This window comes from Ranitomeya variabilis, chromosome 1, assembly GCF_051348905.1.
Source record: "Ranitomeya variabilis isolate aRanVar5 chromosome 1, aRanVar5.hap1, whole genome shotgun sequence".
Classification (NCBI taxonomy): domain Eukaryota; kingdom Metazoa; phylum Chordata; class Amphibia; order Anura; family Dendrobatidae; genus Ranitomeya; species Ranitomeya variabilis.
This window is the reverse complement of record NC_135232.1, coordinates 398,536,787-398,561,267: the sequence shown is the minus strand read 5'-3', so window position 1 is coordinate 398,561,267 and position 24,481 is coordinate 398,536,787. Positions and strand designations below refer to the sequence as shown.

Here is a 24,481-nt window from a genome sequence, read left to right as displayed (position 1 = left end):
GAATTTTTGCTTTCTTGGAAGTTTTTCAGAGAATATGAATTATAACACCAAAACTTTTTGCCAAGACGAGCGGGCAGCTTTACCATCTGAGAAAATAAAGAACCTCATCCACTACCACAATAGACTTCCAGCTGTCATTGATGTTAGACGGAGCAATACACGGTATTAAGGTATGGGATATGTGGACTTTTGATCAGGGTCATTTGGATGTTTTGGGCTGTCATTATGATTTAAAAAGAGAAAACACAGTAGTTTGACAATAAATAGCTTCTCCCAACCACTAACCATGAGTGGAGAAAAAGTTTTGGTGTTATCATTCATATTCTCTGAAAAAAGGCCAAGAAAGCAAAAATTCTGCCTGGGTATGTAAACTTTTGAGCACAACTGTACACATGAGTCCAGTGGGTGGTCCAACTCATAGCGTCACATCGTAGCGTCTCCATTTTTCATGATCTATATTATTTTTTGCGTGCTGAGATGACGTTTTTAATTATAGCATTTTGGTGCAGATACGTTCTTTTGATCGCCCGTTATTGCATTTTAATGTCGCGGCGACCAAAAAAACGTAATTCTGGTGTTTCAAATTTTTTTCTCGCTATGCTGTTTATCCCGTCCGAGGTCAGAAAGGGGTTAAAGTCAGTAGAAATTGTGGAAATTAAAAATAAATAAATAAATAAAACATGGCATAACGAGAAAAAGCATCAAAACACCAGAATTGCATTTTTTTGTCAGTCACAACATTGTAATAAAATGCGAAAGAGGTAATCTAAACATTGTATCTACCCCAAAATAGAATCAGTAAAAACGTTCGCTCTAGTCGCAAAAAATAAGCCCTCATACAGACCCAGATCTCTCAAAATGAAAACGCTACAGGTCTCGAAAAATGGTGACATAAGCAGAAAAACATTTTTCTTACAAATTTTGGAATTTTTTCCACCACTTAAATAGAAAAAAAGCCTATACATGTTTGGTATCTGCATAGTCATAGTGACCTGTGGAGTCATATCGTCAGGTCATATTGTGAACATGGTAAATAAAAAACCCAAAAAACAATTGTGGAATTGCACTTTTTTTGCAATTTCACCCCACTTGGGGTTTTTCTTTCTTATTTTCAAGTACACTATATTGTAAAATCAATGTTCTCATTCAAAAGTACAACTCATCGCTCAAAAAACAAGCCAGGCAGGCCAGACAGGTGCTGGTAGTGGGGGACTCAATTATTAGGGGAACAGATAGGGCAATCTGTCACAAAGACAGGGATCGTCGGACGGTGTGCTGCCTACCTGGCGCTCGAGTCCGACACATCGCTGATCGGGTGGACAGATTACTGGGAGGGGCTGGTGAGGACCCAGCAGTCATGGTGCACATTGGCACAAATGACAAAGTTAGAGGTAGGTGGAAGGTCCTTAAAGATGATTTCATGGAATTAGGCTGCAAGCTGAAAGCAAGGACCTCCAACGTGGTATTTTCCGAAATACTGCCTGTACCACGTGCCACGCCAGAGAGGCAACGGGAGATTAGGGAGGTTAATAAGTGGCTCAAGAATTGGTGTACGAGGAGGGGTTTGGGTTCCTGCAGAACTGGGCCGACTTCTCAGTTGGCTACAGGCTCTACGCTAGGGACGGGCTGCACCTCAATGGGGAAGGGGCAGCTGTGCTGGGGGAGAAAATGGTTAGAAGGTTGGAGGAGTGTTTAAACTAGGGATTGGGGGGGAGGGTATTCATTTTATAGGAGGGGAAGATAGTGCAGATAGAGACCTGGGCACAAATAAGGAAGTTGGGGGTGGCGGTGGCATGGGGGGGTGGGGTTAGAACAGTTAGTAATTTAAGAAAGAATAGAGGTACAGAGAGTAACATCAAGTGCATGTATACTAATGCCAGAAGCCTCGCCAACAAAATGGACGAATTAGAACTAATGTTGGAGCATAATTATGACATGGTGGGGATATCTGAGACGTGGCTGGATGAGAGCCATGACTGGGCTGTTAACTTGCAGGGCTATAGCCTGTTCAGAAATGACCGTACAGATAAGCGAGGGGGAGGGGTGTGTCTATATGTAAAATCTTCCTTAAAACCCATCCTGCGTGATAATATAGGTGAATTTAATGAAAATGTGGAGTCCCTGTGGGTGGAGATAAGGGGAGGGGGAAAAAATAATAAATTACTGATAGGGATTTGTTATAAATCTCCAAAAATAATGGAAGCAATGGAGAATATCCTCGTAAAGCAAATAGATGAAGCTGCGACTCAAGGAGAAGTCATTATTATGGGGGACTTCAACTACCCTGAAATAGATTGGGGAACAGAAACCTGCAGTTCCAGCAAAGGTAATCGGTTTTTGACAACTATGAGAGACAATTACCTTTCACAACTGGTTCAGGACCCAACAAGGAGGGGGGCACTGCTAGACCTAATATTAACCAACAGGCCAGACCGCATATCAAATATAAGGGTTGGGGGTCACTTGGGGAATAGTGATCACAAAATAATAAGTTTTCATGTAACCTTTAATAAGATGGGTAGTAGGGGGGTGACAAGGACACTAAACTTCAGGAGGGCAAATTTCCAACAGATGAGAGAGGATCTTGGTGCAATTAACTGGGATGATATCCTGAGACACAAAAATACACAAAGAAAATGGGAGACGTTTATTAGCATCCTGGATATGACCTGTGCACAGTATATACCGTATGGGAATAAACATACTAGAAATAGGAGGAAACCAATATGGCTAAATAGAGCTGTAAGGGGCGCAATAAGGGACAAAAAGAAAGCATTTAGAGAATTAAAGGAAGTAGGTAGTGAGGAGGCATTAAATAAATACAGAAAATTAAATAAATTCTGTAAAAAGCAAATCAAGGCAGCAAAGATTGAGACAGAGAGACTCATTGCCAGAGAGAGTAAAAATAATCCCAAAATATTCTTTAACTATGTAAATAGTAAGAAACTAAAAAATGACAGTGTTGGCCCCCTTAAAAATAATCTGGGGGAAATGGTGGATGAGGATGAGGAAAAAGCCAATATGCTAAATGACTTTTTTTCATCAGTATTTACAAAAGAAAATCCCATGGCAGACAAAATGACTAGTGATAAAAATTCCCCATTAAATGTCACCTGCTTAACCCAGCAGGAAGTACAGCGGCGTCTAAAAATAACTAAAATTGACAAATCTCCGGGCCCGGATGGGATACACCCCCGAGTACTGCAGGAACTAAGTACAGTCATTGATAGACCATTATTTTTAATCTTTAAAGACTCCATAATAACAGGGTCTGTACCACAGGACTGGTGTATAGCAAATGTGGTGCCAATATTCAAAAAAGGTGCAAAAACTGAACTCGGTAATTATAGGCCAGTAAGCTTAACCTCTACTGTGGGTAAAATCCTGGAGGGCATTCTAAGGGATGCTATACTGGAGTATCTGAAGAGGAATAACCTCATGACCCAGTATCAGCACGGGTTTACTAGGGACCGTTCATGTCAGACTAATTTGATCAGCTTCTATGAAGAGGTAAGTTCCGGACTGGACCAAGGGAACCCAGTGGACGTAGTGTATATGGACTTTTCCAAAGCTTTTGATACGGTGCCACACAAAAGGTTGTTACATAAAATGAGAGTAATGGGGATAGGGGAAAATATGTGTAAGTGGGTTGAGAGCTGGCTCAGGGATAGGAAACAAAGGGTGGTTATTAATGGAGCACACTCGGACTGGGTTGCGGTTAGCAGTGGGGTACCACAGGGGTCAGTATTGGGCCCTCTTCTTTTTAACATATTTATTAATGACCTTGTAGGGGGCATTCAGAGTAGAATTTCAATATTTGCAGATGACACTAAACTCTGCAGGGTAATCAATACAGGGGAGGACAATTTTATATTACAGGATGATTTATGTAAACTAGAAGCTTGGGCTGATAAATGGCAAATGAGCTTTAATGGGGATAAATGTAAGGTCATGCACTTGGGTAGAAGTAATAAGATGTATAACTATGTGCTTAATTCTAAAACTCTGGGCAAAACCGTCAATGAAAAAGACCTGGGTATATGGGTGGATGACAAACTCATATTCAGTGGCCAGTGTCAGGCAGCTGCTACAAAGGCAAATAAAATAATGGGATGTATTAAAAGAGGCATAGATGCTCATGAGGAGAACATAATTTTACCTCTATACAAGTCACTAGTTCGACCACACTTAGAATACTGTGCACAGTTCTGGTCTCCGGTGTATAAGAAAGACATAGCTAAACTGGAGCGGGTGCAGAGAAGAGCGACCAAGATTATTAGAGGACTGGGGGGTCTGCAATACCAAGATAGGTTATTACACTTGGGGCTATTTAGTTTGGAAAAACGAAGACTAAGGGGTGATCTTATTTTAATGTATAAATATATGAGGGGACAGTACAAAGACCTTTCTGATGATCTTTTTAATCATAGACCTGAGACAGGGACAAGGGGGCATCCTCTACGTCTGGAGGAAAGAAGGTTTAAGCATAATAACAGACGCGGATTCTTTACTGTAAGAGCAGTGAGACTATGGAACTCTCTGCCGTATGATGTTGTAATGAGTGATTCATTAATTAAATTTAAGAGGGGACTGGATACCTTTCTGGAAAAGTATAATGTTACAGGGTATACATACTAGATTCCTTGATAAGGCGTTGATCCAGGGAACTAGTCTGATTGCCGTATGTGGAGTCGGGAAGGAATTTTTTTCCCCATGTTGGAGTTACTCTTTGCCACATGGGGTTTTTTTGCCTTCCTCTGGATCAACATGTTAGGGCATGTTAGGTTAGGCTATGGGTTGAACTAGATGGACTTACAGTCTTCCTTCAACCTTAATAACTATCATGTAGCCATATTGACAGAAAAATAATTTAAAAAGTTATGACTCTTAGAAGAAAGGGAGGAGAAAACTAAAGCACAAAAATTAAAAATCACAACGTCATGAAAGGGTTCAACAATTATTCAATTCTTTTTATACAATAAAATGCAGCTGCCAGAAAATAATTCCTAATATGTCCACGTGTTACTCTACATCCATTTTTCTTAAAGAGTCTCCCCAAAATAAACTGATCACAGCCACTGAGTCTTAATAGTCAAATTATAATCTGAGAGAACTCAGCAGCAAGTCTTCAATTTTAAGCAGCACCACGCAGGGCCAGCGCTACGGATATGCAAACTAGGCATTTGCCTAGGACCCTCACTCCACCTAGAGGCCCCCAGAAAGTAATGTGCCGCTAATAGCGGCACACCACATGGCCACTATGAGTCCCGTGAGTCAGGGGGCCCGGTGCCAGCGCCGACTCTGCTCTCCCATTGTGCATTCAACTGTATCAACTTCATAGATGATAATACAGTTGAAATTAATGATGGAGAAGAGAGCATCAGGTGACGCTCCCTCTCCCATTATTCCCCCCTCTGCTTCTGATGCAGCGGGCGCGATGACGTCACTTCATCGTGTGCCATGCTGTGCGGAGCGGTGGAGCTGCTGAGTAGATTCACTGCAGAGACCGGAGCAGCAGGGAAAGGAGGAGAGTTGACTATGTATTTATTTTTAATTAGTGAGTACGCGGAGGCCATAATACTGGAGTAATATGGGGTATGCATTCTACTATTTCAGGCTGCATTATACCATATGGGGCTGCATTATTACATATGGGGGCTGCATTATACTATTTGAGGCTGCATTATACTCTATGGGGGCTGCTTTATACTCTGTGGGATGGATTATACTCTTTGAGCCTGCATTATACTCTGGAGGCTGCATTTTACTGTGTGTACTCTATGGGGCTACATCATACTCTATGAGGCTGTATTATACTCATTAAGGCTGTATTTTACTCTATGGGGATGCGTTATACTCTATGGTGGCTGCACTATACTAGATGAGGCTGCATTATACTATATGGGAGCTGAATTATACTATTTGAGGCTGCATTATACTCTATGGGGCTGCATTATACTCTTTGAAACTGTATTATACTCTATGGGGGCTGCATTATACTTTGAGGGCTGCATTATACTCTATGTACTCTATGGAGCTGCATTATACTCTACTGTATGGGGACAGATTGATCTTCTAGGGATCATTCTGTGCCCATCATTCTTCCTCAGACGGTGTAAAGAGACCGGGAAACAAGTGTCGAATGACTTCAATATTCTTGATCACGCTTGTTTAACAGCCTGAACTCATGTAAATACGCATGTAAATACAACCAAAATATTTCTGTGTGATGTTGCAATTTGTTAACATTTGGGGCCCCACTTTAAACTTTTTCCTAGGGCCCCACTTTGTGTACAACCGGCCCTGATGCCACTTTAGGAGAAATATTGAGTTACATAGCTGTCATTGATAGTAAGAGGCTTTCTGTTGTGAACTCTGTTTTCAGGCTCCCTCTTGTGGTCACTGGTGGTATTGTGTGACTTTTGCTTTGGGCTCCCCCTGGTGGCTTTGTTTGTTATCCTGCTGGTCTCTGGCTATCAGCTGGTTCGTTATCCTCTGGGAGGTTCCTATATAGCTCTGTTTTGCTTCCACTTGTTGCCGGCTGTCGATGTAATCAGTGCTACTCAGATTCCTTCTGACTACCTTGCTCCCAGTCCATCCAGGATAAGCTAAGTTTTGTTTGCTCATTTTTTGATCAGCAGTGTTTATCATGTTTTCTTGTCCAGCTTGCTAAAATGTGATTCCCTCGCTTGCTGGATGCTCTAGTGGACTGAGTTTCTCCCCACACACCATTAGTTGGTGCGTGGGTTCTTGAAATCTCAGGATGGATATTTTGTAAGGGTTTTTTATTGATCGCATAGACCCCTGCTCTATTTTCTGCTTTCTAGTACTAGTGGGCCTCTTTTGCTGAATCGGATTTCATCCCTACGTATGTGCCTTCTTCTTACTTCACCGTTAATATTTGTTGGGGGCTTCTATATCTTTGGGGATTATTTCTCTGGAGGCAAGCGAGGTCTTTCTTTCTCTTTAGGGGTAGCTAGTTCCTCAGGCTGGCTCGAGACGTCTAGGAATTTTTTAGGCACGTTCACCGGCTACCTCTAGTTGTTTTGGATAGGTTCAGATTTGCGATCAGTCCAGTTACCATCTCCCTAGAGCTTGTCCTTAGTTTATTCACTTGCTGGTCTATTCGTGATCCTCAGCCACTAAGGATCATAACAGTACAGCCGGCCCGTAAAGTGTTAATTGCATGGCAGAAGCAGGAGAAAAGAAGCCTTGAGAATTTTTTTTTTTTTTTTTTTTGCCATGTGTCTAGCTGCTGTGGCTAGCTTCTCTTCTCTTAATCTTGGTGTGGCTCTGAGTTCAGCTGCTGACATGGATGTCCAGAGCTTGGCTTCCAGTCTGGATCATCTTGCTGCTAGGGTTCAAAGTATTCAGGATTTTGTTGTTCACAGTCCTATGTCAGAGCCTAGAATACCTATTCCGGAGTTGTTTTCTGGAGATAGATCTAGGTTCCTGAATTTTAGGAACAATTGTAAGTTGTTTCTTTCTTTGAAACCTCGTTCCTCTGGTGATGCCGTTCAGCAAGTTAAGATTATCATTTCCTTTTTGCGTGGTGACCCCCAAGATTGGGCCTTCGCATTGGCGCCAGGGGATCCTGCATTGCTTAGTGTAGATGCGTTTTTTCTAGCCCTTGGATTGCTCTATGAGGAACCTAATCTTGAGAACCAGGCTGAAAAAACGTTATTGGCCCTCTCGCAGGGGCAAGATGAAGCAGAGGTGTACTGCCAGAAATTTCGGAAATGGTCGGTGCTTACTCAGTGGAATGAGTGTGCCCTGGCTGCAAATTTCAGAGAAGGTCTTTCTGAAGCCATTAAGAATGTCATGGTGGGGTTCCCTACGCCTGCAGGTCTGAATGAGTCAATGACTCTGGCCATTCAGATTGATCGGCGTTTGCGGGAGCGCAAACCTGTGCACCATTTGGCGGTGTCTTCTGAACAGACACCTGAATCTATGCAATGTGACAGAATTCTGACCAGAAGTGAACGGCAAAATTATAGACGGCAAAATGGGTTGTGCTTTTACTGTGGTGACTCAGCTCATGTTATCTCAGCATGCTCTAAGCGCAAAAAAAAGGTTGATAAATCTGTCACCATTGGTACTTTACAGCCTAAGTTCATTTTGTCTGTTACCCTGATTTGTTCCCTGTCATCTTACCCGGTTAATGCTTTTGTAGATTCAGGTGCCGCCCTGAGTCTGATGGATTGGTCATTTGCCAGGCGCTGTGGTTTTGATTTGGAGCCTTTAAAATTCCCTATTCCACTAAGGGGAATTGATTCTACAACATTGGCTACGAATAGACCTCAGTACTGGACACAAGTGACCATGTGCATGACTCCTGTTCATCAGGAGGTGATTCGCTTTCTTGTACTGCATAATTTGCATGATGTCGTCGTGTTGGGTCTACCATGGTTGCAGACTCATAATCCAGTCCTGGATTGGAAAGCTATGTCGGTGTCAAGTTGGGGTTGTCAGGGAATTCATGGTGATGCTCCTATGGTGTCAATTGCTTCGTCCACTCCTTCTGAAGTCCCTACGTTTTTGTCAGACTACCAGGATGTATTTGAGGAGCCCAAACTCAATTCTCTACCTCCTGATAGGGACTGTGATTGTGCTATAAATTTGATTCCTGGTAGTAAGTTTCCTAAGGGACGACTTTTCAATTTATCTGTGCCGGAGCATGCTGCCATGCGGAGTTATATAAAGGAGTCTTTAGAGAAGGGACATATTCGCCCGTCCTCATCCCCTCTTGGTGCAGGATTCTTTTTTGTGGCTAAAAAGGATGGTTCCCTGAGACCCTGTATTGATTATCGCCTTTTGAATAAAATCACGGTCAAATTTCATTATCCTTTGCCATTGTTAACTGATTTGTTTGCTCGCATTAGGGGGTCTAGTTGGTTCACCAAGATAGATCTTCGTGGTGCGTATAACCTTGTGCGTATAAAACAGGGTGATGAATGGAAAACTGCATTTAATACGCCTGAAGGCCATTTTGAGTACTTGGTGATGCCTTTTGGACTTTCTAATGCTCCTTCAGTCTTTCAGTCCTTTATGCATGACATCTTCCGTGAATATCTGGATAAGTTTATGATTGTGTATCTGGATGATATTCTGTTTTTTTCGGATGATTGGGAGTCTCATGTTAAGCAGGTCAGGATGGTCTTTCAGGTCCTACGTGACAATTCTTTATTTGTGAAGGGCTCAAAATGTCTTTTTGGAGTCCAGAAGATTTCTTTTTTGGGTTTCATTTTTTCTCCTTCTACTATTGAGATGGACCCAGTCAAGGTTCAGGCTATTCATGACTGGACGCAGCCTACATCGGTTAAGAGTCTTCAGAAGTTCTTGGGTTTTGCTAATTTTTACCGTCGCTTCATAGCTAATTTTTCTGGCGTTGTTAAGCCTTTGACGGATTAGACCAAGAAGGGTTCTGATGTGACTAATTGGTCTTCTGCGGCTGTGGAGGCCTTTCGGGAGCTGAAGCGTCAGTTTTCTTCAGCTCCGGTCTTATGTCAGCCAGATGTTTCACTTCCCTTCCAGGTGGACGTTGATGCTTCCGAGATTGGAGTGGGGGCTGTTTTGTCGCAGAGAAGCCCCGATGGCTCTGTGATGAAGCCATGTGCTTTCTTTTCAAGAAAGTTTTCGCCTGCCGAGCGGAATTATGATGTCGGTAATCGGGAGCTGTTGGCTATGAAGTGGGCATTTGAGGAGTGGCGACATTGGCTCGAGGGAGCTAAACATCGTGTGGTGGTCTTGACTGACCACAAGAATTTGATTTATCTCGAGTCGGCCAAGCGGCTGAATCCCAGACAGGCTCGTTGGTCGTTGTTTTTCTCTCATTTTGATTTCATGGTCTCGTACCTGCCGGGTTCGAAGAATGTGAAGGCTGATGCTCTTTCTAGGAGTTTTGTGCCTGACTCTCCTGGAGATTCAGAGCCGGCTGGTATCCTTAGAGAAGGGGTGATTTTGTCTGCCATCTCCCCAGATTTGCGACGTGTGCTGCAAGAGTTTCAGGCGGATAGACCTGACCACTGTCCACCGGAGAGACTGTTTGTCCCGGATAGATGGACCAACAGAGTCATCTCCGAGGTTCATTCTTCGGTGTTGGCGGGCCATCCTGGAATATTTGGTACCAGAGACTTGGTGGCCAGGTCTTTTTGGTGGCCTTCCTTGTCGCGGGATGTGCGTTCCTTTGTGCAGTCTTGTGGAATTTGTGCTCGGGCGAAGCCTTGCTGTTCTCGTGCCAGTGGTTTGCTGTTACCTTTGCCTGTCCCGAAGAGGCCTTGGACGCACATTTCCATGGATTTTATTTCAGATCTCCCTGTCTCTCAGAGAATGTCTGTCATCTGGGTGGTGTGTGATCGTTTTTCTAAGATGGTCCATTTGGTGCCCTTGCCTAAGTTGCCTTCCTCCTCCGAGTTGGTTCCACTGTTTTTTCAAAATGTGGTTCGTTTGCACGGGATTCCTGAGAACATTGTTTCTGACAGAGGATCCCAGTTTGTGTCTAGATTTTGGTGGACCTTTTGTGCTAAGTTGGGCATTGAATTGTCTTTTTCGTCGGCCTTCCATCCTCAGACGAATGGCCAAACCGAGCGAACTAATCAGACCTTGGAGACTTATTTAAGATGTTTTGTTTCTGCTGACCAGGACGACTGGGTTACTTTTTTACCGTTGGCCGAGTTTGCCCTTAATAATCGGGCTAGTTCTGCTACTTTGGTTTCTCCTTTTTTTTGTAATTCGGGGTTTCATCCTCGTTTTTCCTCGGGTCAGGTGGAGCCCTCTGACTGTCCTGGAGTGGATGTTGTGGTGGATAAGTTGCATCAGATTTGGAATCATGTGGTGGACAATTTGAAGTTGTCACAAGAGAAGGCTCAGCTCTTTGCCAACCGCCGTCGCTGTGTGGGTCCCCGACTTCGCGTTGGGGACTTGGTGTGGTTGTCTTCTCGCTTCGTTCCTATGAAGGTCTCCTCTCCTAAGTTCAAGCCTCGGTTTATCAGTCCTTATAAGATTCTGGAAGTCCTTGGCCCTGTGTCATTCCGTCTGGACCTCCCGGCATCATTTGCTATTCATAATGTGTTCCATCGCTCGTTGTTGCGGAGGTATGTGGTACCTGTGGTTCCTCCGGTTGAGCCTCCTGCCCCGGTGCTGGTTGAGGGAGAATTGGAATACGTGGTGGAGAAGATCTTGGATTCTCGTGTTTCTAGACGGAGGCTCCAGTATTTGGTCAAGTGGAAGGGCTATGGTCAGGAGGATAATTCTTGGGTTGTCGCCTCTGATGTTCATGCGGCCGATTTGGTTCGTGCCTTCCATGTGGCTCATCCTGATCGCCCTGGGGGTTTTCATGAGGGTTCGGTGACCCCTCCTTAAGGGGGGGTACTGTTGTGAACTCTGTTTTCAGGCTCCCTCTTGTGGTCACTGGTGGTATTGTGTGACTTTTGCTTTGGGCTCCCCCTGGTGGCTTTGTTTGTTATCCTGCTGGTCTCTGGCTATCAGCTGGTTCATTATCCTCTGGGAGGTTCCTATATAGCTCTGTTTTGCTTCCACTTGTTGCCGGCTGTCGATGTAATCAGTGCTACTCAGATTCCTTCTGACTACCTTGCTCCCAGTCCATCCAGGATAAGCTAAGTTTTGTTTGCTCATTTTTTGATCAGCAGTGTTTATCATGTTTTCTTGTCCAGCTTGCTAAAATGTGATTCCCTCGCTTGCTGGATGCTCTAGTGGACTGAGTTTCTCCCCACACACCATTAGTTGGTGCGTGGGTTCTTGAAATCTCAGGATGGATATTTTGTAAGGGTTTTTTATTGATCGCATAGACCCCTGCTCTATTTTCTGCTTTCTAGTACTAGTGGGCCTCTTTTGCTGAATCGGATTTCATCCCTACGTATGTGCCTTCTTCTTACTTCACCGTTAATATTTGTTGGGGGCTTCTATATCTTTGGGGATTATTTCTCTGGAGGCAAGCGAGGTCTTTCTTTCTCTTTAGGGGTAGCTAGTTCCTCAGGCTGGCTCGAGACGTCTAGGAATTTTTTAGGCACGTTCACCGGCTACCTCTAGTTGTTTTGGATAGGTTCAGATTTGCGATCAGTCCAGTTACCATCTCCCTAGAGCTTGTCCTTAGTTTATTCACTTGCTGGTCTATTCGTGATCCTCAGCCACTAAGGATCATAACAGCTTTCCTTGTGATGCATGCACAATACATAGGGTGTAAGTGTACTTGCATCTCTCATACAATTCAAAGGTCATGGCTTGGAAGAAGGATTCTATGTACAGATATTAAACTTCAAATATAAGTTTACCTTTCATTCTGTCAGATTATATATACAATAATCTGAAATAAATAAGGATACGTTGTCCCCAAATGAAAGAACGTGTGTAGAATTACAAAATCAGATAGTACTCACCCTCCCCCAGTACAGTGCTAGCTCTCTGTTGCCGCTCCTGTCTCTGTTTTACCTGGAGTGGTGACGTCACATTGTTAGCTCACATCACCACTGGTGCCAGTCACTGAGCTCAGCGGCCTTGCCAGTGTAGATTGCATGAATTGATGAGCTCCATGATTGACTGCAGCAGCGATGTGCGCTGTAGACGTAGTATCACCTCTGCAGCCAAAACACAGAGATTGCTATGGGGAGCCAGCACAGGATTTGGGAAAGGTGATCTGATTGCTAAAAGATTTTAGTACTTTACATGAGTTCTACTATTTATGAAACTTTCCAAATACTTGCATTTATTCATTTTATTAGTCATAGTTGTAGTATAGTCAGAACTCCCTTTTCCACTCTAAAGGCCCCGTCTCACTTAGCGAGATCGCTAGCGAGAGCGCTGCTGAGTCACAAGTTTTGTGACGCAACAGCGACCTCAGTAGCGATCTCGCTATGTGTGACACGTAGCAGCGACCAGGCCCCTGCTGTGAGATCGCTGGTCGTGTCGGAATGGCCTGGGCCGTTTTTTGATCGTTGAGGTCCCGCTGACATCGCTGAATCGGTGTGTGTGACACCGATCCAGCGATGTCTTCACTGGTAACCAGGGTAAACATCGGGTTACTAAGCGCAGGGCCGCGCTTAGTAACCCGATGTTTACCCTGGTTACCATCGTAAATGTAAAAAAAAACAAACAGTACATACTCACCATCTGATGTCCGTCAGGTCCCTTGCCGTCTGCTTCCTGCTCTGACTGAGTGCCGCCGTACAGTGAGAGCACAGCACAGCGGTGACGTCACCGCTGTGCTGTACTTTCACTTTCACTTTGCGGCGCTCAGTCAGTGTGGGAAGCATACGGCAAGGGACCTGACGGACATCAGATGGTTTACCCTGGTTACCCGGGTGCTGCAGGGGGACTTCGGCATCGTTGAAGACAGTTTCAACGATGCCGAAGTCGTTCCCCTGATCGTTGGTCGCTGGAGAGAGCTGTCTGTGTGACAGCTCCCCAGCGACCACACAGCGACAAAACAGCGACGCTGCAGCGATCAGCATCGTTGTCTGTATCGCTGCAGCGTCGCTGTGTGTGACGGGGCCTTAAGTTTCAGAACATTCCTTGCCACACAGTATCTGCATTTTAACAGCTAGCTGTCGGTGAACATACGCTTTAATGCATAACACTTCTGAACTAGTAGCAGTTGATACATGCAACTTTTGTAACTTACAGAGCAACCAATGTTTTAACACTTCTTTTACATGTAAAAATAAGAAACTTTATAACATATTTTATCACAAAAATCGGCTTCTTTCTCCTCTAGGACTGATCTTTCACTTTGTAAACTCTGTATTCAATGGTAAATTCTGTATTCAGTGTAGACACATTTTAACATTTCAGATATAGGAAATGACAATTGCTATTGATAAGATTCTATGGAGAGGAGAGAGGAGGACGAAGGAGCTAAAGGCAGAAACAGATATTCTACTGCAAGTTCTCCTCTATTGACAGCTAGGGTATGTGCACACGTTAAGTACCATATTTGCTGCACACAGTGGTAGGAAAACTGCTGTAAAAAAATTGCTTTTTTTACCTCGTTTTTGTGTACATTTTTCATGCTTTTTTTCCCACTTTAGAATGGATGAAAATCTCTGCAAAAATGCTGAACGATTTGACATGCTGCAAATTTGAAACGTCTTCAAATCTGCAAGTAAAAAAAGAGTAATATGAGCATGAGATTTAAGAAATGAAATGCACTTTGGTGGAATAGTAAAATGCTGCGTTTTTCCTGGCAAAATCGCTCTGGGAAAAAAAGGCAAGAAAAACAAGTGTGAATATACCATTGCACGTACATTTTTCTTGTTTTAAAGTGTAAGGCCGGCGTCACACCTAACGTATAAAAATATGGTCAGTTTTTTACGGCCAAGATACACAGAAAAGTTCCTGAACAGTGATCCATATTCAATGCAAGGATGCGATTTTTTTCTCCAAAAAGTATCCGTGTGTCATTCGTATGGCATCCGTATAGTGAGATTTTCTCACCGGCTTGCAAAATGGACATATAATGGATCCATGGCCTCAAATATTTGTGAGCACATATATACAGTCTATATATATATATATATATATATATATACATATATGTATGTCAGTAAGACACACATATATATATATTTCATACAGAGCTAGATAGCAGAAAGGTCGGTAATTCAATTGCCAGCTTTTGCTAAGTCCTTACCAAACCTGACAGGATATGAGACATGGTTTATATGCAGTAAACCATTTCATAGCCTTTAGATTATTACATATCCCTCACTGATAACACAGGTCAACAAAAAAAAATTTTTTTTCTGGTGTCCAAAATATTTTAATGAATTTAGGGTATTTTTGGGGTGCTGATTCTGAATATGCTATCAGTTTTGCCAGATTGGCTCAAGTTTTTGAGATTTTTGGTATCTTATTTATAGCACTTGTTGATAAATGCGACGCATCATCTCATTAATTTCTTTGGATTAGTACTTGAACTGAGCAGTTCTCAATATAGTTTTGTGTTAATTAGTGTTCTAAAAGTTTGTTCATAGCTTGATTTTTGCACTAACTTTATGTTGTTGTCTGTTTTCCAGTGAAAAGCATGAACTCATCAAGAAGAAGTTGTCTTAACGATCCAGACTCATTCTGTTACATTTGTGGTGAATACACACTGCCAAAACATAGAAGAAACATAACAGACTTCGTAAAAAAAGTGTATTTTGCCTATTTCGGGGTTATGCTTGGGGACCAAGACAAGTTTTGTGCACCACACATAGTGTGCAAAGCATGTATCGAATTATTACGAAAATGGAGCAAAGGACAAAGAAAAAGCTTCAAATTTGGTGTTCCAATGGTGTGGAGAGAGCCAAAAAATCATCATGATGACTGTTATTTCTGTGCAGTGCAAGTGCAAGGATTCAATAAGCATAAGAAACGAAAATGGGAGTAACATGGAATCTGCAAGAAGGCCTGTCCCTCATTATGAAGATGTGCCTGTACCTGTGTTTACCATAAATAACAGTCATCATGATGATTTTTTGGCTCTCTCCACACCATTGGAACACCAAATTTGAAGCTTTTTCTTTGTCCTTTGCTCCATTTTCGTAATAATTCGATACATGCTTTGCACACTATGTGTGGTGCCCAAAACTTGTCTTGGTCCCCAAGCATAACCCCAGAATAGGCAAAATACACTTTTTTTACGAAGTCTGTTATGTTTCTTCTATGTTTTGGCAGTGTGTATTCACCACAAATGTAACAGAATGAGTCTGGATCGTTAAGACAACTTCTTCTTGATGAGTTCATGCTTTTCACTGGAAAACAGACAACAACATAAAGTTAGTGCAAAAATCAAGCTATGAACAAACTTTTAGAACACTAATTAACACAAAACTATATTGAGAACTGCTCAGTTCAAGTACTAATCCAAAGAAATTAATGAGATGATGCGTCGCATTTACCAACAAGTGCTATAAATAAGATACCAAAAATCTCAAAAACTTGAGCCAATCTGGCAAAACTGATGACATATTCAGAATCAGCGCCCCAAAAATACCCTAAATTCGATGAAATATCTTTGGCACCAAAAATGCTGTTGACCAGTGTAATGTTAGTAGTGTGTGTGCAAAATTTGGGAGCTCTAGGTGTTAAAATAAAGGGTTAAATCACGGAAAAACTGGCGTGGGCTCCCGCGCAATTTTTTCTGCCAGATGGGAAAGCTTTCAGCAGAATGTCTATATTTGTTTTTAGCTCCTCTCATCCTTTCCTCTTCGCTCTCTATAGGGCATAATTTTAGGAGAACTTGTAGCAGAATATCTATATTTGTCTCTAGCTCCTCCTCATCCTCTCCCCTCTCCATAGAACGTAATTTCAGGAGAACTTGCAGCAGAATGTCTGTATTTGTCTCTAGCTCCTCCTCATCCTCTCCCCTCTCCATAGACCGTAATTTCAGGAGAACTTGCAGCAGTATGTCTATATTTGCTGCTAACTCCTACTCATCCTTTCCCCTTCCCTCTCCGTGGAGCATTATGAGCACATACTGTCATCACCTATCTCTGTAATGAAGTCTGTATTCACTGAAGTCAAATGTTACAGAACTTTTCTGTTAAAAGATATCACAATGTTTCTTATTTTCAAGTGTGCTATTTATTTATGAAAAAAAGATTAAAACTAGGCTTACTCTTCACTTCTATGTAAGCTTAATAAGTACCATAATGCTAGATAGTAGTAAAGGTTATATTATCACACCATTACCAATATCAGTTATTTATCTAGATTATTCTTAATTATGACGTATAGAATAGCCTTGTACTATGTGCAACCAGCTACATAAGGAAGATAGATGTTTTTGAATATGTTTCCAATTGGTACACATATCATATCGCAGCATTTGTTTAAAAAATATTATCTATTTTTTATAACAACATTAATAAAAGAATAAAAATAAAATCTTGCCAGCCTCTGCTCATTAAGTAATGTGACCTTTTACAATGTCTGTCTATGCTATGCTTCTTAAATATTTTCCTAATGAAGCTGTAATTGGCACCATCCACAATATCTTTCTTCCATTATGTTGTTATGGCAACAGATGCGTCTAGAGCACTTCCAGAGTTTGCAGAAGTTGAAATATCTTCTCTACCAGATGGTACAACCTTTGAAGATATCAAGTCACTGCAGACTCTTTATCGGGAGCACTGTGAGGTAAGACTATGTTGTCTTTGTTAAAATTACTATGCCCTCACTACCGTACAGTTTATTTACCGTCTTGTGTTTTCCTTATGCTAGATAATTCTTTTCTATAGGCTTACTGTTTACTGGTACATATGAGGGAGGACCTTAGTTAAAGGGTTAAATGAAGTCTCATATTCAAGGGGGCTATGCTCGTCTTCAGATCACACATAATACCGTCTGAACTATTCATGCTGCTTATAATCATTAGTAAGTCCCATGTACCCAAGTTATTGTAGTCATCTATACCTGGGTTACTAGAGGAACATTTCCCTTTGTTTTCTAGCCCATTGATTTGACCTGGTGGTATTTTGTTCTTTTTTTATGATTCTTCCACAAGGATAACGTAAGGCTATGCATACGCAGAGTCTTTTTGCGGAGTTTTCGGAGCAGGAGCTAAGCAGAATATCAAATTATTTGAGGACGTTTGAGATTCAGAGAAGGATTTGGAGAATTTCTTCTCCAGAAACTCCTCAAAAGACTCTGTTTGCAAAAAATCTAAGGGTAAATGCAAGCTGAGTTTTTTTGAGGAGTCCAAAACATGCCTGAAAAATTACCCCAAAACCACTTGAAAGACTCTTCTTATTCATTTCTATTGTAAAAACGTCTTACTGTTTATAAGTTCAATCTTTTGAGCATTTTTCATCCACTTTAGGGGTTCAAAAACGCCTGGTGGGAAAAAAAGAAAGTGCATGTCACTGTTTTGAAATGGGTTCTGATGGAAAATATTCCAAAAGTATGCTCTGACCAACGAAAATGCTGCAAAATGCTGAGAAAATGCTTGAAAAGCTCTTCAGAATTGCTTCAGGAAACGCTTCAAAAATAAAAAAAATCCTTGCAGAAACTCTTCAAATAAGGAGCATTTCCTGAAGCAGTTTCTCAGCATGTGCAATTTTAAGACTTGTATAAATCTCTCCAATGATTTCCACATTGAAAGTGCTGGACATTTTGCTTTTCACAATTTTTTTTAATCTGCAAAATATATACTAAAAAGCAATCCTAAAAGACTGCTGAACTTTTAGCAATGAGGAATAAATCCACAGTTTTATACGATGATTTCATTTTAATAATTTCCAAATTCTCTATAGCTAACTTAATTTTCAACAACACAAAGCTATTTGTGAAATCTGAAAAGTTCAGGACTGCTCCAATTTTATTTTACATTGTACTGGAATTTTTTGTTTATCATAGAAAATCACATTTGGATGAGTCATGTATATTGGTGCTTAAAAGTAAAGTTTCAAAATGCAGTGCCTCCAAAAACAGGGAATAAAAATGTTGAAATGTTCAAAGAAGTGGAATAAAAACATGATTACATTCAAATTAAATGTTATTATTCATTTTAGTATTGAAAAAGCAGCAGAAGATTGGCTGCCATTTACAATGGAGTGCTCAGAGGCGTCCCTTTAGAAATATAATGCTAGATTTTTAATTTGGAGCCAATGAAAAATAAAAAAGCTCCTGGGTCTAGGTATTGTTGTTACTTATTGTTCAGTGCCAGTAAGCACTTTTTAGTACGCTGATTCTTGGTGGCTGGCCTGCATCATAGTAAGAATTACTCTGCTGCTGGACTGCACTACTGGACATGTGTGACCATTGGATCGAGGACACATTAGGATTTGGTTGTCGTAGGGGCAATGCACTTCCAAGAAGATACTGATGTTGGCAGGTTACTTCTCTTTCATGTCTATATACACATGTCGTCCACGTCACCTCCATACTTCTTGCATGCTCACTGAATGTGCTTTTGGAGGCCAAACATCCTTTATATGTTGAAGCATTCTGGTGTTGGACATATCAAACTTCCAACAATTCTGTTTGCCTGGAGTAATCAAAAGGTTTTGGCCGGGAGATTTGCCAAATTCCCCAAAATGTCCTCGGGGCTCCCAGAATATAAGGGGAGAGAACCTCAAGCATTCTGGGAGAATTCTCAAGTAAACATTTATTTGACTATGTGAGAAGGAAATCAAAAGAACATTAGAAAGGAGCATTTTTTGTTTTCAAATATTTTTATTGATTTATATTATAATAGAAAAGGTAAGGTGAGAATGGGGAAACATGGGAGAAAAAATTGGGAAATTGAGGAGGGAGGGAATATATTGGGAAATAATACAGAAAGCAGTATACATAATTTGGATCAATGAGCATAAGAAACATTTTTGAAACAATCTGATGATGCAAGTAACATTAAATCAGTTTAATAGTTTTAAATCAATGGACTCATTTATACTTAGTCTTGGAGTAAACTTATTACTGTATATACTCGTGTATAAGCTGAGTTTTTCAGCACATTTTTGTTTGCTGAAAAAGACTCCGCCTCAGCTTATGCACGAGTAACGGTTCCACTTACTTGTTCTCCACTACAATGCTGGTGTTCCCTGGTCTCTCCTGGTCATCTGCATGTGCCTGCAGCCTCTGTGGGTGTTCCGGTGACTGCTGACAGGGCCGACGGTCAGCGATAACACCGGGGCAAGTGCCAGGGTCCTGAGCAGGCGGGGACACCGCTGCGCTATGGGGGCCAGGTGCCTGTGCCGCTGCTTGCTCAGGCCCACGGTACCTGCAATTTCACCTCTCCCTGTTCCACCGCTGCGATGTCTTCCGCATCCTCTGACTGTGACGTTCAGGTCAGAGGGCGCAATGAAGAGATTAGTGTGCGCCTTCTGCCTGAACAGTCAGTGCAGAAAGACGGCGACTCTGAGGAGCAGCGGTCAGTGACAACAGGTGAGTATTTAATTTTTTTTTTTACAGCAGCAATATTCGGTATACGGGGATAAGCACAAACTATATTAAGCATGATATGGGTATCTTATGGGGCCCATCATGAACTTTATGGAGCATTATATGGGGCATATTTTGTATGGAGCATCTTATGGGGCCCATCTTGAACTTTATGGAGCATTATATGGGGCGTATTTTGTATAGAGCATCTTATGGGCCCATCTTGAACTTTATAGAGCATTATATGGAGTGTATTTTGTATGGAGCATCTTATGGGTCCCATCTTAAACTTTATGGAGCATTATATGGGGCATATTTTGCATGGAGCATCTTATGGGGCCCATCATCAACTTTATGGAGCATTTACCAGTAGCTGCTGCAATTCCCACCCTAGGCTTATACTCGAGTCAATAAGTTTTCCCAGTTTTTTTGTGGTAAAATTAGGTGCCTTGGCTTATACTCAGGTCGGCTAATACTCTAGTATATACGGTAATCCATAAATTCCACCTTAACAAATATCTCTTTGTTTATCCTTTATTGCAAAATTGTATTCAAACGTGTTGTGTATTGAAATTCTATCTATTATTTGTGTTATATTGTTAGGGTTAGGGTCTTTCCATTTGGTGGCGATTAGATATTTAATTGTTAAGACAAATTATGTGTTGAAGGTTGCTTGGTTGATCCTCTATACCTATTGAAAATAGAACTAATTGTGGTGTAAGTGGGAAATTAACATGCGTTAATTGAAAGAAGAGATCTTGTACCCTATCCACATCTTCCTCAAAACAGGACAATTCCAAAAATATGAGATATGTTCCCCATCTCCCCACAGTTCCACCAGCAGAGGGGAGAATGAGCAGGATATATTACACTGAGTTTTTGCAGAATATAACACCACCTTGAAAAGACTTTGTAATGCATTTCTTGTAATGTTGCACAAGATGTTTTATCATATGTGATATCAATAGCTTTTAACAGACGGTCATTATCAAACTGGAAATCTAACTTCTCCCAAGTTAGTATGTTTGAGCCTTTAACTAAAGAGGAATCTTCACTGAATTGTTGATATATTTTGTTTGTTTCTCAGAAAAGTGCAGATAAAGGATTATTTAGTAGATTAGTAGGAATTTAGATGAGATACCTTTCTTTTTTTAAGAAAAGTTCCAGTTCCAATTCCAGTTGTAAATTTTGGAAGGGAATTAGTGAGTCACCCATGACAATGTCCTTTAAATTAGCGATAACTTGTTTTTTTCCATGATGAAAGATTTCATTTAGGAATCAATATTTCTAATTTCTAATACCTCTAAAGGTATGGTATGTAGTTGGGAAAAAATGTGTTGGTTTTTTTGGACACATATGTTATATAATATATATTTAAAAAATTAATTAACTTAGAGGCTTAGAGTTAGTAAAATGGCATAATTTGCGCCAAATCCTTAACTTGAATTCTGATATTCCATATTTATCAAATTCTGCACCTTAATGATAAATTTGTTGCATGTTAATGCTTAATGCTGATTTTTATGCAAATAGTAAGGGTTTCATTATATTAATTAGTACAATGTTAGAGAACAGTGAGAGTCCAGTGTTTCAAATGTTGCATGTTGATGTAAAATGTTGTGCTTTTCTCTTAATGTCAAGCATGGCTTTAAATATCAATATATTTGTCCTTTTGTAACACAGCTATTACCTTACTAGAATATGTAGCTTTTTTGCTGCTTTTCAATAGCAATGCATTCATAAATATGCCGTGCTTCACATTAAAGGGTCATCTTGACATTTTTAAAATTTTAGAGTAGGTACTAGTGATGAGCGAGTGTACTCGTTGCTCAGGTGGTCTCTAAGTATTTGTAACTGCTTGGAGATTTAGTTTTTGCTGATGCAGCTGCATCATATACGGCTGCTAGCCAACCTGAGTGCATGTGGAGGTTGCCTGGTTGCTAGGGAATCCCCACATCTATTCAAGCTGTCTATGAGCTGTAAATCATGCAGCTGAGGCAACGAAAACTAAATCTCCGAGCAGTTACAAATACTCTGAGATTACCCGAGCATGCTCTGGATAACCCGATCAACGAGTATACTCGCTCATCACTAGTAGGTACTTAAAAATCATGTAACATAGAACATTGATGAATTTGATGTAGGGATTTGCAACAAGGAAATGGTGCAAATTGTGCAACATTTTGGACACAAACAATTTTGGGCACAAAGAGTTTTGGTCTGAACAATGACATTGTTAAAAGAAGAAGGTTCAATCTGAAGGTCTAAGAAATGGGCACTTGTGCGAAGGAACATGTACAGTATATACTTTTTTTTTACTATTTGACTTTGAGACTGAGATGTACAATCCTAAATATAGAGATACCAAGAAATTTAGTTCCGGGTTGATACATGGATCTGTTATATGATGTTTTTTTCCTTGGTCACTTAAGGCAATACTGGACGTTGTGGTGAACCTGCAGTTTAGTCTGATTGAGAAACTGTGGCAAACCTTTTGGCGTTACTCTCCGACCACAACAGCTGATGGCACCACCATTACAGAAACTGGGTAAGTAAAGATGCCTTCTCTCCAAAATGGGCCATTCTTCATTCCACAATTTGTGGACACAAATAAGCAGGAGTGATTGACAGATTTCTGATCTCGAAAAAACATGGAACTCACGAACTATGTGTCCAGTGTATTCTTTCAGCTCTGCTATTTTTGGTACTGCTTTGAGTACTAGTAGTACAAACCAGTAACTGTAATATGATGTTTTTATATAGGACTTAATTTAAAGGGGATATCTGGCACTTTAAGAAAAAGGCATAAACACAGGTTGCTAACAGAGACAACTACCTGTCTGTTGTACCAGGCGCCGGTCATTGACCACTCCTGCCAGAAATTCAACTACTCCTTGTCAACAGAGCAGCAATTTCTCTTCCTGTTGACAGGGCGGGACTACTGGTCAAGCTGATTGACAGCCGGCTTCCCCAATTAGGCAGCAGAGAGCTAGCTGTCAATCAGCATGACATCAGTAGTTTCAGATATCCTCTTTAAGGACTTACATTCAGCGTCGGACTGGAGCACCTTGGGGCAAACCAGAGAAAATCATTCTCGGGACTCACTATGTAGCTACATAGAAATAAATACAAGACCACCAATTGTGTGGTAAAACACGCTAATATCAGGGTATACTATAAGGTAGTACACATCTTAATTATGTAGCAGGGGTTGGGGTAGCCCCCTCATAGAATATAAAGTAGCCCCTCATAGAATATAATGTAGCCCCTTCATAGAATATAATGTAGCCTCCCTCATAGAATATAATGTAACCTCCCTCATGGAATATAATTTAGCCCCCCTCATAGAATATAATGTATTCCCCCTCAAATAATATAATGCAGCCCCCCTCATAGAATACAATGCAGCCCCCACAAAATATAATGCAACCCCCTCATAAGGTATAATGCAGCCCCCCATAGAATATAATGTAGGTAGCCCCCCTCATATAGCATAACGCAGCCCCTCCACAGAATATAATGTAGCCCCCTCAGAGTATAATGCAACCCCTTCATAAGGTATAATGCAACCCCCATAGAATGTACTGTAGCCCCCTCATAAGGCATGATGCAGCCCCATCATATAGTATAATGTAGCCCCCTTAGACAATGCAGCCCCCACACAGAATATAATGCAGCCCCCCACAGAATATAATGCAGCCCCCTCATAAAGTATAACATAGCCCCCTCATATAGTATAATGCAGCCCCCCTCATAGGGTATAATGCTGTTCCTCATAGGGTATAATGCGGCCCCCTCATAGGGTATAATGTAGCCCCCTTATATAGTATAATGCAGCTCCCCACCACCTCCAGCATTGTTCTCCCCCTCCACCCCATCATTGTCATCACCACCTCATCATTGCCTTCTCACCCACCACCCCTATCTTTGCCCTTTCCACCACCTCCATCATTGCCTTCTCACCCACCACCCCATCATAGCCCTTTCCACCACCTCCATCATTGCTATCTCCCCCAACATTGCCCATTGCACCACCTCCATCATTGCCTCCTCCCCCACCACCACCATCATTGTCCTTTCCCACACTACCATCGTTGTCCTTTCCACACAACCATCATTGCCTTCTCCCGACCACCCCATCATTGCCCTTTCCACCACCCGATCATTGCTTTCTCCCCCACCACCCCATCATTGCTTTCTCCCCCACCAATCCCATCATTGCCCTCTCCATCTCCTCCATCATTGCCTTCTCCCCCACCACCCCATCATTGCCCATTCCACCATCTCCATCCTTGCCTCTTCCTCCACCACTCCATCGTCCGTTCCACCACCACCATCATTGCCTTCTCCACCACCACCCCATGACTGCTGTCTCCATCACCCACATCATTGCCATCTCCAATACACACACACACTCGCACGCAGACAGACCCACACACAGCACCACTCACCTCTCCGCACAATCCCCACAGCCACAACACATCCTGAAAGCATCTTCATCACCAACAGCTTTTTCTCTGAAACAGCCGAGTGCTGAATGATGTTGTCATCCAGCTGCACTGCTGTGTCAGGCAGGAAGCACCAGGCAGGAAGCAGGACG

At 41.7% G+C, this 24,481-nt stretch overlaps 1 protein-coding gene across 6 annotated transcripts in view; it reads left to right on the top strand.

Moving 5' to 3' along the window:
- The window catches only part of RFX3 (regulatory factor X3), a 397,177-nt gene that overhangs the window by 347,375 nt on the left and 25,321 nt on the right, over positions 1-24,481 (top strand). For all 6 annotated transcript variants that reach the window (XM_077249136.1, XM_077249135.1, XM_077249132.1 and 3 more), the window contains 2 exons: positions 17,024-17,136; positions 22,314-22,429. In XM_077249136.1, coding sequence (XP_077105251.1) covers positions 17,024-17,136; positions 22,314-22,429 — 229 coding nt within the window. The remainder of the gene's footprint in view (positions 1-17,023; positions 17,137-22,313; positions 22,430-24,481) is intronic.